This window comes from Dipodomys ordii, unplaced genomic scaffold (assembly GCF_000151885.1).
Source record: "Dipodomys ordii isolate 6190 unplaced genomic scaffold, Dord_2.0 Scaffold54, whole genome shotgun sequence".
In the NCBI taxonomy this organism is placed as follows: Eukaryota; Metazoa; Chordata; class Mammalia; order Rodentia; family Heteromyidae; genus Dipodomys; species Dipodomys ordii.
The window spans coordinates 1,620,358-1,633,574 of NW_012267270.1; the positions used below are offsets into that span (position 1 = coordinate 1,620,358).

The following is a 13,217-nucleotide window of genomic DNA, read 5'->3' on the forward strand; positions in this document are numbered from 1 at the left end:
GGTCTTGCTTGGCTTTTTCTGTTCAAGGCTGGTTCTCTACCACTTGAGACACCTCCATTTCTGGCATTTTACTAGTTAACTAGAGATAAGAATCTCTCAAACAGGGGCTGGGAAGGTGGCTCAGTGGTAAAGCACTTGTCTTGCATGCCTGAGGCCCTGGGTTCGATTCCTCAGCACCACATAAGCAAAAAGAAAAAAGCCAGAAGTGGGCACTGTGGCTCAAGTGGTAGAGTGCTAGCCTTGAGCTGAAGAGCTGAGGGCCAGCACCCAGGCCCAGAGTTCAGGCCCCACAACTGACCAAAAAAAAAAAGAATCTCTCAAATATGGCTGCCTGGGCTGACTTAGAATGAAACCCTCAGATCTCAGCCTCCTGAGTAGCTAAGATTACAGGTGTGAGCCACCATTACCTAGCATGTTCTAAAACCATACCCAGAAACTAGCCATGGTGGTAGAATGCCTATAATGCCAGGGTAATATAGTGAGGCCTTGCCTCAAAAAGTAGGTTAAGAGGGGTTGGGAAGGTGGCTCAGTGGTAGAATGCTTGCCTAGCATGCATGACCCAGGGTTTGGTTCTTCAGCACCACATCAACAGAAAAGCCAACAGTGGCACTGTAGCTCAAGTGGTAGAGTGCTAGCCTTGAGCAAAAGCTCAGGGACAGTGCCCAGGCCCTGAGTTCAAGGTCTAGGACTGGCCAAAGAGAGAGAAAGAGAGAGAGAGAGAGAGAGAGAGAGAGAGTCCATGAGGGGGTGGGGAACCGGGCGCTGGTGGCTCATGCCTGTCATCCTAGCTACTCAGGAGGCTGAGATCTGAGCATCACCGTTCAAAGCCAGCCAGGCAGGAAAGTCCGTGAGACTTTTCTCCAATAAGCCAACAGAAAAACCAGAAGTGGTGCTGTGGCTCAAGTGGTAGAGCGCTCGCCTTGAGCTGGAGAGCTGAGGGATAGCGCCCAGGCCCAGAGTTCAAGCCCCATAATCTACCAAAAAAAAAGAAAGAAAAAGAGAGAGAACAAAAAGGTATCAGTGGCTCACACATGTAATCCTAGCTACTCAGGAGGATGAGATCTGAGGATTGTGGTTCAAAGCCAACCCAGGCAGGAAAGTCCATGAGACTCTTATGAGACTCTTATCTCCAATAAACCACTAGAAAACTGGAAGTGGCACTGTGGATCAAGTGATAGAGCTCTATCCTTGAGCTGAAGAGCTGAGGGACAGAGCTCAGGCCCAGAGTTCAAGCCCCATGACAGACAGACAGGAGGGAGGGAGGGAGGGAAAGAAGAAATTATAATCAGGAGTAGTGGAGGGAAGGAGGGAGAGAGGGAGGGAGGGAGGGAGGGAAAGAGGGAAAGAAGAAATTATAACCAGGAGTAGTAGAGGATGCCTATGTGGTTCCAGCTACTAGAAGCTAAGGCAGGACTGCTTATGCTTACCCAGCGGTTCAAGGCAAACTGGGCAACACAGCCATACCCCACCAAAAAGAGAAGGAAACTATAGTCTAGCCAGACGAGACTCTCCGGGAGGGGCAGGGAGGGAGGCTCACCAGCCTGGTAGTCATAGAGGGCGATGGCTGTAACACCCAGGTCGTTCTCGTACTCATCATATGTGTTCTCCTCTGAAAGCAAAGTGAGAAAAAGCTAAGCAGAGGCTAGACACCGACGCCCTCTCTACCCACATCTTCACACAGCATGCCCCCAAGACCCGTGCCAGGAGGACACAAGGGCAACACCTCCCTACCTAGCAGGGGTTGGAGAGCAGGAAATCAAGCCTTAGAGCAACAGAAGAAAGGCAGGCCCGGGACTCCACCCTCAGAGAGCCCACCACCCAGCCAGGTGCGCAGACCTTCTCCACTTGAGTTTGAGAGCAGAGAGCTCAGTGATCCAGGGAAGGCTGGGAGAGCCCTGGCCAGTGGGGAGGTGGGAAGACGCCTCACCCCAGCACTGTCCTCCTGACTGGAATGGGGGGACAGTGGGAAGACACGGCACCCCGACACTGTTTGCCTGACTGGAGTGGCTCCCACTGCAGAGCCACCCTCCACTGCTGCAGGAAGGACTGAGGCTAGCCCATCACGCACCACTGTGGGAAGGGCTGTGTCTCAGGAGGGAAGCACAGCATAGCACTTCTGGGGTGCCTGGGCAGGGAGGAGCCCACAGACGGGCAGGTAAGGCACTGAAGGACATGGATGGGTGGGTTTGGAGGGGTCTTCCCCCCACCCCTCACTGGCAGGTGCTAGAGTGCGGCTCACCTTCTTGGTAGTGGCCTGGGGCTTCCGTGGTTTCGTAGACGGCCTCCGTGGTGTAAGCCGGGCCCTGCTGGCCGGTGGCCTCAGGGAGGTCTGCAGCCTTGATGCTGTAGGCAGGCTCTGGCTCACTCCCACCTGTGGGGCCTCGGTAGCTGGGCTCTGCCTTGAATGAGGCTGCATCCTAGGGAGCAGTGGGGACTTCTCAAGGCCCATTCTGGCCAAACCATCGTCCCTAGTCCACCATCTCCTAGGAACCAACCGCAGCCCCATGCCAGCCCCCAGGGCTGACATCTGGCCGTGCCTGGCTGTTTCTTTCAGGCCTGAAGTCTCTGAGGGCACACCAGCCCTCCCACCTGGCAGTGGCTTGCCGCCCACTCCAGCCGCTGCCTGGCGCTGGAAAGGGGAGAGCAGGCTCTGATCTAACCAAATCCTCCATCCCTGCCAGCACAGAGCTGCCACCGAATCACACTCTAGAACAACAAAGGTTTAGAGATAACCACATGGTTATCTCAAGCTGTCTGCTGTCTGCATCAAGGTTTCTGAGCAGCAACCCAACCCCCGCACACACACCACTGCAGGGCAAGACCGGGAATAGCCTGCAGGGAGTCTCAGAGGGTGGCAGGTAGGACCAGCAGCCCCTAGGCCAAGGACAACAGCCACTGCCAGGCAGGGCAGGGCTAGGGTCCACGGAAGAGTTCAAGCCAAGGAAGTGACCGGCCATGGGTTCCTTCCAGCCAGCTCCCTGGCACCAAGGGGAGACATGAGGAGACATGAGGGCGGGCAGCCAGTTTGTGGTGTGGCAGCCTTGTGTCTGTCCCTCTCCTGGCAGGGCAGCTGATAATCACACAGCAGCACACACCGCCAGTCACCCAAGATCTTCCTCTGGAAGGAGACTGGCTACGTAGGGGCAGCTCAAGGATAGGCGTTTGCCAGATTGTAGCTACGGGCCACGTCCACCACGTCCTGCATCTGCCACACGGGGGAGGGGCAGTGATGAAGTGTGGCCCGTTCCTGCCAGTTGCCACAGGAGCTCCCTGACTAAGTCTTGCTGTGGTAAGAAGACCCCGTGGCCCTGCAGTGCCAGGGGCAGACGCATGGAAAGGGAGCCCCCAGCCCAGAGAGTGTCTGCCGGGCAGACAGTCCAGCACCTCCGGGCTGAGGGAGAGCTGAAGAGGAGACGCCGAGCACAGTGGGGAAGATGGGCCAGGGCAGGTGCCAGCCCAACCTGTGGAGAACGAGTGAGAGAAGACCAACCATGGCACCCCAACTGCAGGGCATGGCTGGGAGGTGAGGGAGAGCAGCCACACCCGCAGGAGTGCTGCCCACCCAAGGCCCTGCTGCACACACCATTCCACACAGGAACGGCACTGCCTGGCACCACCCAGAGAGAGCGCAAGGACACCTGGTGTCAAGCAGTGAGCCACTTGTTCACAAAGCAAATGAAAAGACCAACCTCATAGACAGGGCTGGAAGGCAGCCTCTCCTCAGCCGGCTGAGGAGTGGGGGAGGAAGGGGGCGTTTGCTTTTTGGCTCTGGCTTGCTCCTGTAATGGGAAAACATCAACACCATCCTTACCAGGTCAGCCCAAGTCACATCTGTGTCCGCAGAAACGGCCTGTCACAAGGTGGCGCTCGAGTGCAGCACAGAGAGGAGGGCAGGGCTTCCAGCCAAGGCCACGCGGTCAGTCAGGCATTCTCCAGGACGGCCCTGGAGGCCCACAATGCCAGTATCGACCAGACCTGACGATGCCAAGCGTCTCGAGGACAGAGGCCCCAGCTGGCACAAAGCTGTTGCTGATACTCATCTCATCACTGAATGATGGCCAACGGGCCCTGGGGGAACTGGGACTGAACGTGGGGGGGGGGCGGGGGGAGGGCAGACATGACTCTTGATGCCATCAGCTAGGCTGTAGGGATATGACGTTGCCACAAACCCCACTCCCGCCCCCAACTTCTGTGACCACAGCCTGTGAAAAGGACTGTAGGTACAGGGGGCTGAAGGAGCCTCTGATGGACAGACCGCTCCAGGCCCTCTGGCGGCTGACATCCTGCCCTGTTTAACAGGAGGGGGTGAGGAGAGGGGGCAGCTAGGCAGTGTGATGCTGAAAGGAGGCACGGGAGTGTGTGGGGATGGGGCCAGGTGGCCTCTAGAGGCTGCAAAAGGCAAGGTAATGGGTCCACCCAGAGTGAGACCCTCTAAAGTAACACCACAGGAAACACCTGGGGAAGGAGAGGGTGGCTGGGAACGTGGGGAGCATCTAATGGGGTGAGAGTCTTCTGGAAGACCCTGAGCAGAGCCTCCACATCTGTGTAGCCCTGGCACCTCCCTGCACCACCAGGTCAGCCCTGGAAATGCCCAAGGCACCAGTGCCCCTCCCGTGGGTGCCTGAGGGCAGGACAGGCTGAGCAGCAGCAGGTGGAGGCCAGGGCGGCTGGGCCTACCCAGTCACTTACAGGTGCTACTCCCAGCCCCTCCCCACTCCCAACACAGCTAGATTTGTACCGGTGTGAAAAACGCGACCTCACACACCACCCATGAGCACGCAGTCCTGACGGCCAACTCCTTACTCACTTCCAGCCTCCTTCTAGCCTCCTCCTGCTCCTGTCTTTCCTTGGCCATCCGCTGAGCTCTCTCTGCCTCCGCCTTCCGCCTGTCTTCCTGCTCTCTCTCCTTGGCCAGGTTTTCAAAGTTAGCTCTGATGTTACTGGTTTTGCTGGTCACTGGAGAAAGGAGAGAGGACATCTCTCTCAAAACACAACCCCAGGACAAAAGCCGCTCAAGGGTGACACCCAAGGGGGGGCGTGCCCCATCCACGGGGCACCGCAGCCTCGAACCTGGGACATTCAGCTTGCACATGCCCAACAGCCTAGCTCCCTTCAGGATGAAACACAGCAGGAAGTGCTGAATACTTGTCCCTCCGCTGACTAGTGGTGCAAGAGCTGTGTGGATCCCATGTCAGGAAGACATTTCCACCAAAGCCAGTGCCCGGGCACAGCGGGCAGCAAAGTACACTGCGATGTTTGTCACCAGGGGAAACTTGACGCTTTCAAGCAAACTCAGGGCTTTGCAGAATTTGTTGGGGCCACCATCAACATGGAGTCCCAAGATTCTGTTGGTGAGGAGCATAACCAAGTCAGAACTGCCCAATGGGCAGCCTGCAGAAGCACTGCAGGGCAGGAGTGTACAGCACACCTGTACACTGCGTACACTCCTGCTGTGACTGAGAGGGGCTCAAAGCTCCTCCCCATCCCCTGCCTAAGGCAGGCGGAGAAAGGAGGGGAGGCAGGCACGCAGCCTGCCATTCTCTAGGAGACAAACTGGACTGGCCACTCTTCTCACTAAGTGTTCTTCCAAGTTGGAAACTGCAGCTGCTTTCCAAAAGGAAGGATATCAGGTCGGCGTAGTAATGGCCTTCTTGTTAAATGACCTAATTTCAAACTGCTCTGTAACCCAGTAGGCAGCAGCTAAGATGACCACGAGTGCTCCCTGGCCCTCAGAGATAGTCATGCATGAGTGAGTGTCCTGGAACACAGAATCAGGACCTCTGGTGACTGCTTCATCATGGCTTTGATGACTGCTATTCCAAATTACTTTTCTTCAACTACATAATACTTTCCTCAGGGCGTGGCCTGGCAGCCTGTGACAGGACATGTATGAGCAACCTGGTCCATGGCCCAGAGGGAGAACCAAGGCCTCTGGTTTTGCTCACAAGGGGATGCCAAGATACTTTCCTCCTCCAGTGGCTGTGGCCAGTGAGTTCAGGGAAGTGAACGTGTGGGTGGTTCTCAGAATCTGTCTTAGGACCCTTGGGGACACAGTCCCTCTCTCTAGAAAGTGCCCTCAAACAAATCCCACCCAGAGCCCTTACTGGAGGGCTTACTGGAGCAAGCAGGACCCCTGTCAACTGTCCCAGTGTCTCCCTGAAGATCCAGCGGCCACAGGCTCTTAGCCAAGCCCTCCGTGCTCCTGGTTCCCCTCCTCACTGGATTCCGGTGCACCTTCACCTACAAGCCCTCTCTGGGCTTTGGGAAAGCAAGACTCACCAGCCTCAACTGGGATGGTCTTCTGGTAGGCGGAGGACACCTGTGCAACTTCCTCAAAGGTGGACGCGTTCTGCAGACAGGAGAGAAGGGAGGACAGCGCTCTTCTCAGCCTCTCTACCCACAACGACGCCAAACTGCTCAACTATCACAGCCTTCTCCATAGCATCCGAAGTCCCAACAGATCAAAGCAGGCAGGCTCCTGGGTCCTGAGGCCTGGCCACACTGATCATCGTGAGTCAGCACCACACAAGGGCACACAGAGGGCAGGGCGCTGGTGGCTCATGCCTGTAATCCGAGCTACTCAGGAGGCTGAGATTTGAGGGCTGCGATTCGAAGCCAGCCTGGGCAGTAAAGGCCGTGAGACTCTTATGTCCAATAAACTACTCAGAAAAACCTGGAAGTGGTGCTGTGACTCAAGTGGTAGAGCGCTAGCCTTGAGCAAAAGAAGCTTAGGGACAGTGCCTAGACCGTGAGTTCAAGCTCCAGGACTGGCAAAAAAAAAAAAAAAAAAAGCATAAAGATCATACAGATGCCACCAAATCTGCGGGATGAAGAACTGGGCTTCTTCCTCAGCCCAGCCCACCCTGCCTACAGGGAAGCTGTGCTCCGTGGATGAGGACCCTGGACACACACAAGGCCCTCCTAGTGCATGTGATCATGCCTTCAACTCCTTTCATGGGCTCTCAACTGACGGCACCAGGCTGACCTGGGTGCTGGCTGTCAGGGCTCTGAGAAGCGAACTAACTCTAGGCCTCTGAGAAGGAAGCCAGGTTAGGCAGGCACGGAGCCACACCCCAGCCCACACACTGACCACAGCTTCCACCTTCTCACACTTCCGTCTCCCTCACTCACAGCGCTAACCTCCCCTGCTTCCACCCAGCGAGCCCAAGGTCAGGACACTGCCACTACCATCAGCACCCACCAGACAGGACAGCAACTTCCTCAAAACCTGACCACAAAGCCACAACCAGACTTTCACTCACTCCCCACACCAGCTGGTTCCTCCTCCTTCCCCTCCTCCCCAGGCCTCCGGTGACCAGCCTGATCACTGTGGAGCAGCCCTGGGGGCAGCCAGCCCCATCTGTTGTCTCCTCACACTCCGCCCCATTCTTCATCCCTGCCGCCCAAGGTCCCCTGGTATGCCCTCCTCTGTACCCAGAACCCCGCCCCGCCCCTCTACCCCACACGCCTCAGGGCAGAGCCTCTCCACTCAAAATCCGAGGGGCTCACCTGCAGACTGCCCTCCCCGCTGTGGCCAGTGCCACTCAGCACATTCATGAAAGCCCTCACACAGGCTGGGGCTCCTCAGCTCCCCTATGTGCAGGGCCCGTTCCCACACGTGGCACGTACCACATCCTCTGCTCTCAACTCCTACTCACCCTTAAAAAACCAAATCGGACCCCACTGCCTTCCTCAGACCCCACCTGCCCTGTTGCGTTCTCAGAGCCCTCAGTGGGGCCACCTCACTTGGGGGAGCGATCCAAGTACCATGTACAACCAGCTGTGGGCTCAATAGAAGCAGGTGTCACTGATGACAGCCATGCTGCAGGTGAGCCTCGCAGAGCTGCGGGAAGAGGGGACACATGCAGCTGAACTGACAGGAAGTGGAGACTCATCGCTGGCTGGGGAACTCAGTGCCCACCAGGCAGCCGGAGGACCCCACTTTTGACATCACTAGGCTAAGACTAGAAAGCAGTCACTCCATAGCTTAGAACTGGTTTCCAACACAAAAGAGCACAGAACCCCCAGGAGAGGACAGGTATGTTTCCACAGGAATCTTCCAGAGGCTAAGAGTGCACATTCAGCTGGGAAGGTGGCTCAGTGGTAGAGCGCTTGCCTTGCATGCATGAGGCCCTGGTTTGATTCCTCAGCACCACATAAGGAGAAAAAGCCAGAAGTGGCGCTGTGGCTCAAGTGGTAGAGCACTAGCCTTGAGCTGAAGAGCTGAGGGACAGTGCCCAGGCCCAGAGTCCAAGCCCCATGACTGACCAAAACAAACAAACAAAAACACCAAAAGAGTACAGATTTAGTCTTGCAAGGTGGGGCACCCAGGAGGTAAGATAGGATGAAAGTGTTTGAGGCCAGCCTGGGCGAGACAGCCAGGCCCGAAGAAGCCAACATTGCGGGCCGCGAGGGTCTGATGCATTTTGTCCAAGATGGCAGCCAGCAGCTGCACCTGACCACCTCACTAGCAGCCAGGCACATGACCCCTCCACCAGCAGCCACATGTGCCCACCCCAGTGTGACTGTGGACCAAGTTCTTCTCACATGACCAGTGTGATAAAGGAACTCAATGCTCAACCTGAACCAATAGGAGTCAAGTCCAAATAGCCATGTGTCTTCAAGGGCCCCAAGTTAAAGGTCTGGGCTCAGCTGAGGCACCCTGTCCTCACAGCTAGGCTAGGGCAGGCATGGAGCCAGCCTGCCTGGCCCCCGACTGGGCAATGAACAGGTGTAGCATACAGGTGTGCTGAGGGGGCCACGCCAACCTCCCCAGGTGATGCCTAGCCCTCAGAGCGGAGCGCTAAAGGACAAGGGCACAGCCGCAGGCACACACAAACCTGCAGGCAGAGCACTGCCCATCTCAAATGCTCACCTTATCCATCCGATCCTTCTGGACTCCGTACTTCCCGCCAAATCCTTTGGCGTAATCTGGAAGGTGGTAAAAGACTTGCTGTGAGGTGAGGGCGAGGGTGGGGGGTAGGGGAGACCCGGCTCACAGCAGGTGCATGCACACGGGTCCAGAGACAGCCAGGAAATGCACCCAGAGCCAAAGGACACGAGAGCTACCGGGGGACAGGCTTTCCTGGCCAGGCAAGTGTGGCATCTAACGGTGGCGTTCAGTGCACAGGCAGGGAGCAGGATGGGTAGGGGACATGCACCCAGCATTCTCGGGGGAACAGGAAGGGAAAGGGCAAAGGCTGGTGGGACAGAAGCGAGGAAGGCGGGCACAGGACAGGCCTTTGCAGTGGGCCACTTCAATAGCACAGTCTTCTGCACCAGCCAGGGGCCTTATTGCCATCTGTCTCCCGTGCGCCTGCTCGACTGAGCGCTAAATAGAGGCTCAGCTGCAGTTCTCTTGCTTTTTAAAAGAAAAAGAAACTCCATGTGGAAAACTTGGCAGCCAGGGGGTGGCTGCAATACATGTCTACCTGACAGTCCCACTGCCTGGCAGCAGGAGGCCAGGCTGGCCCTAAACCTGTCTCAAGTCTCAACTCTGCCCTGCCTTCTACTGCGGGCCCAGGTTCTAGTCCCCAGGGCCAAACCCTGAGGGCAACAAAGGGCTGCATATGGCAAGCCCAGTCAGCTCCGGCCTGCCTACCTACATATGTCTTCTAGCTTTGTGGGCCAACACGGGGCTCTGTGTGGGGCAAGCTACACATGAATGGTGTCAGAAATACAAAACGAACAAGACACCAGCACAGACGCAACACAGAACCCACACGGAGCGCCTCCTTCTTCCCTGAGGTGACGAGGCCTGGCACAGAGCAAACGAGCTCCTGCAGGGGCCGCTGGCACGTGGTGGGGACCCCGCTCCAGGAACCGAACACGACACGGGACCAGAGTGGCATGACCTGCACACTGCCTCTGCCCTCCACGAGGTCTGCAGGGCGGAGGGGGAAGGGAGCGGCAAGAGGACCCAGTTCCAGGTGGGCTGGGTGAAGGCCAGTGCCCTGGCAGTGAACCTGAAGCCTGGCTACACGTGGCCACACTGCAAGGGGGGGCGGGGAGGGGACAACTGTGCCTTGCTGGGACTCGTGCTTGGCCAGTCTCTCCTTGTAATCAAACCCCACAGCGGAGGAGTCCTGCCTCTCGGACTGAACACCAAATTTGCCTCCGAAACCCGTCTTATAATCTGGAAATCCGCAAGCAACAGTGGGGAGAGCAAACCAAGAGCAAAGACAGGTCGGGTTAGAACCACGCAGGCGGTACACGGCTCTCACACAGGGCCCAACAGCCTCAGGTTGGCCAGGGAGGTTAAGGGTCAGACTAAAACCAGCATGTCCAAGCTGAGGCCTGAGCCAGCAGCAGGCAACTGAGAGACCCAGAACTACACTGGCAACCGAATAGCAAGAACACTCCACGCCAAGGCTGCTGGCCAGAAAGCGCGGCTCCGCATGGGAAGAGGCTCGGCAAACCTGAGGGCTTTCCCCCACACCCGTTCCCTGTTCCCCACTCCCCCCGCCACCCCCGGGGCTCTTTCCCCTGGACAGTCCTCCTGTTCTGATAAGGAAACACTTCCATTTAGGAGTGTGCTGGGGCTGGGGCGCCTGTGACACAAGATTGCCTAATGGGCACAAGGCCCTGGTCCATCCCCAGCCCTTGGGATGAGGAGGGCGGGTGTGGCAGGAAGGTATGACCCCCCAGGAGGCACAGAACAGCTTCAAACAGTGAGGACGTGACATCTCCAGGACAGGAGTACAGTAGACAGCACAGGGATGGATCTAGGACAGAGGAAAGTTCCAGAACGCCTGAAGAATGTACCTTTTTGAGATTCATGCAGCTGCAGCTTCTCCTGGTGATCCCAGCCAAGGGCACACTTGTCTTGTCTGTCTGTCTGCACACCAAACTTTCCTCCAAACCCTTTCACATAGTCTACATGCACAACAGAAGGCCACAGTGACCATCGGCCGGGGTGGGGGGGGCCGCACAGGCAGGACACCCCTCATGGAACACACCCTCACACGCACAGCTTCCGTCACTGTCTGGCTCATGTCCAACAGGAGGCCCTCCTCAGGGTAGCCACAAAACCAGGGTGTCTGTAATGTCAGTGTCGTGACAGACAGACAGCCAGCCACAGAGCAGCTCCAATGCATGCGGCGCGGACAGCACTCCGACCAGCATGGGAACAGCCAGGGGCACCACGGGCAGGCACCGCAGGCACGTGCGGAGGTGTGGGCCCACAGAAAGCAACACCAAGGGTTTGGGGGCCCTGGGCACACTGGCCCTATTACAGTGGCAAACCAACCCAGAGCCACACACTTTCAGGGCTTCCCCGTTCTGAGTGACTTCTTGTCCCCAGAGAGACCTGGCTGGGTAAGGAAAGGGGAGGGGGAGGGAGGGAGAGGGATAAGGCACCTTTCTGGGACTCATGCTTCTCCGTCTTGCCCTGGTATTCAAAGCCCACGGCGCTCTTGTCCACATTGTCCTTGTCGATCCCGTATTTGCCACCAAACCCTCTGGAGTAATCTAGGAGCAACAGCAGCCACAGACCAGTCAACACACCAAGGTCTCAGGAGCCACTAAAAGGCAGTTTCTCTACTCGACTTCTATTCTTAAGAAGCTGGGCATCAGCTGGAAAGCACACATGCTGTAGATAAGAACTGCCATTCTGAGTCCTCAACTCCTATTTCCTGCACAGGACAAAGACAGTACTCTTCTCTACTTGATATACTGAAGTACATCCTTGCTATATTGAAATGAGCTCCAGGAAATGGAAAAAAGGTTTTTTTCCTTTGTTGTTTTTGTTTACAGAGGGGCACAGAAATAGAGGAACAAAGTGTGAACAAATGCAGCAGTGGTACTCACTAGACAATATATTGCAAGTGAACAATACAACTTGTAGATGGAGATAGGAGGGAAAAACTGGAGAGGGATGACACTGTCCAAAAAGAAATGTACTCTAGACCTGATTTACATATCCGTAACCACTCTGTACATCACCTTTAAAATAAAGGACTACACACACACACACACACACACACACACACACGCGCGCGCGCGCGCCTTTGCTAAAACTTTTTAAAAAGCTGCTGGGTACCACTGGCCCATGCCTGTAACCCCAGCTACTCAGGAGATCTGAGGATCTCATTTCAGTTCAAAGCCAGCCCAGGCAGGAAAGTCCATGAGACTCTTTTCTTTTTCTTTTTTTTGCCAGTTCTGGGGTTGAACTCAGGGGCCTGGGTGCTGTCTCTGAGATTCATTTTGCTCAAGGCTAGTACTCTACCACTTGAGCCACAGTGCCATTTCCGGCTTTTTCTGTGTATGTGTATAAACCCAGGGCTTCATGCATACTAGGGAAGCTCTCTTCTACTGAGCTACATTCCCAGACCCTCCATGAGACTTATTTCCAATGAACCACCAGAAAACCAGAAGTGGTGCTGTGGCTCAATGGTAGAGTGCTAACCTTAAGCAAAAGAGTTCAGGGACAGCACCTCCTCAAATTCAAGCCCCACAAATAACCAAAAAAAAAAAAAATGGGGGGGGAGGGAGGGGAACTGGAGGTACAGTTCAAGAATACTGAGTTCAAACCCCAGTACTACAAAAAAAGAAAGAGGGGGCTAAAGGGAGGGAGAAGGAAGGAAGGAGGGAGGGAGGGAGGGAGGAGGACAGTGCTCTTACCTGTAAAGGCACTAGGAGGGGAGAGGTGCATACCTTTTTGTGACTCATGCTTCTCGGTCTTGCCCTGGTAGTCAAAGCCCACGGCGCTCTTGTCCACCCGGTCGGCTTGCACACCGTATTTGCCCCCAAAGCCACTGGAATAGTCTAAGGAGACAGGACAGTCAGCTTGGTGATTTTTCATTTTGTTAAACAAAATGTAAGTCTTTAGTGTTACAGCTCCCAAGAGGAATAATATTCTAAAACTGACACACAGCCCACAATTCCTCCCGGGAGGCGCACTGATTCCTCCCACCGAGAGGGGCCTTCATCTGTGCTGGCCACACCCGCTTAACACGACTGCTCAATCCTGGGTGCCCATGGCTCACACCTATAATCCTGGTTACTCAGGAAGCTGAGATCTGAGGATCTCAGTTTGAAGCCATCCCAGGTAGTTAAGTCCATGAGGCTCTAATGTCCAATTAACCACCAAAAAGCTGAAAGAGGAGCTGTGGCTCAAATGGTGGAGCACCAGCTTTGAGTGAAAAAGCTGAAGGACTTCATAGGCTAAGTTTAAGCCCCAGGAGACACACACACACACACACACACACACACACACA

The 13,217-nt window shown here is 55.9% G+C and overlaps 1 protein-coding gene across 2 annotated transcripts in view; it reads right to left on the minus strand.

Annotated features, from left to right (window-relative positions):
• Window positions 1-13,217, minus strand: part of Cttn (cortactin) — a 30,055-nt gene that overhangs the window by 1,685 nt on the left and 15,153 nt on the right. Inside the window, exons 8-17 of one of the 2 annotated variants that reach the window (XM_013021143.1) lie at window positions 12,655-12,765; window positions 11,359-11,469; window positions 10,765-10,875; window positions 10,025-10,135; window positions 8,876-8,931; window positions 6,280-6,349; window positions 4,808-4,956; window positions 3,690-3,779; window positions 2,240-2,417; window positions 1,538-1,606 (exon numbers count right to left, since the gene is read on the minus strand). In XM_013021143.1, the coding sequence (XP_012876597.1) occupies window positions 1,538-1,606; window positions 2,240-2,417; window positions 3,690-3,779; window positions 4,808-4,956; window positions 6,280-6,349; window positions 8,876-8,931; window positions 10,025-10,135; window positions 10,765-10,875; window positions 11,359-11,469; window positions 12,655-12,765 (1,056 nt within the window). The remainder of the gene's footprint in view (window positions 1-1,537; window positions 1,607-2,239; window positions 2,418-3,689; window positions 3,780-4,807; window positions 4,957-6,279; window positions 6,350-8,875; window positions 8,932-10,024; window positions 10,136-10,764; window positions 10,876-11,358; window positions 11,470-12,654; window positions 12,766-13,217) is intronic. The other variant, XM_013021145.1, reaches the window with a different exon arrangement.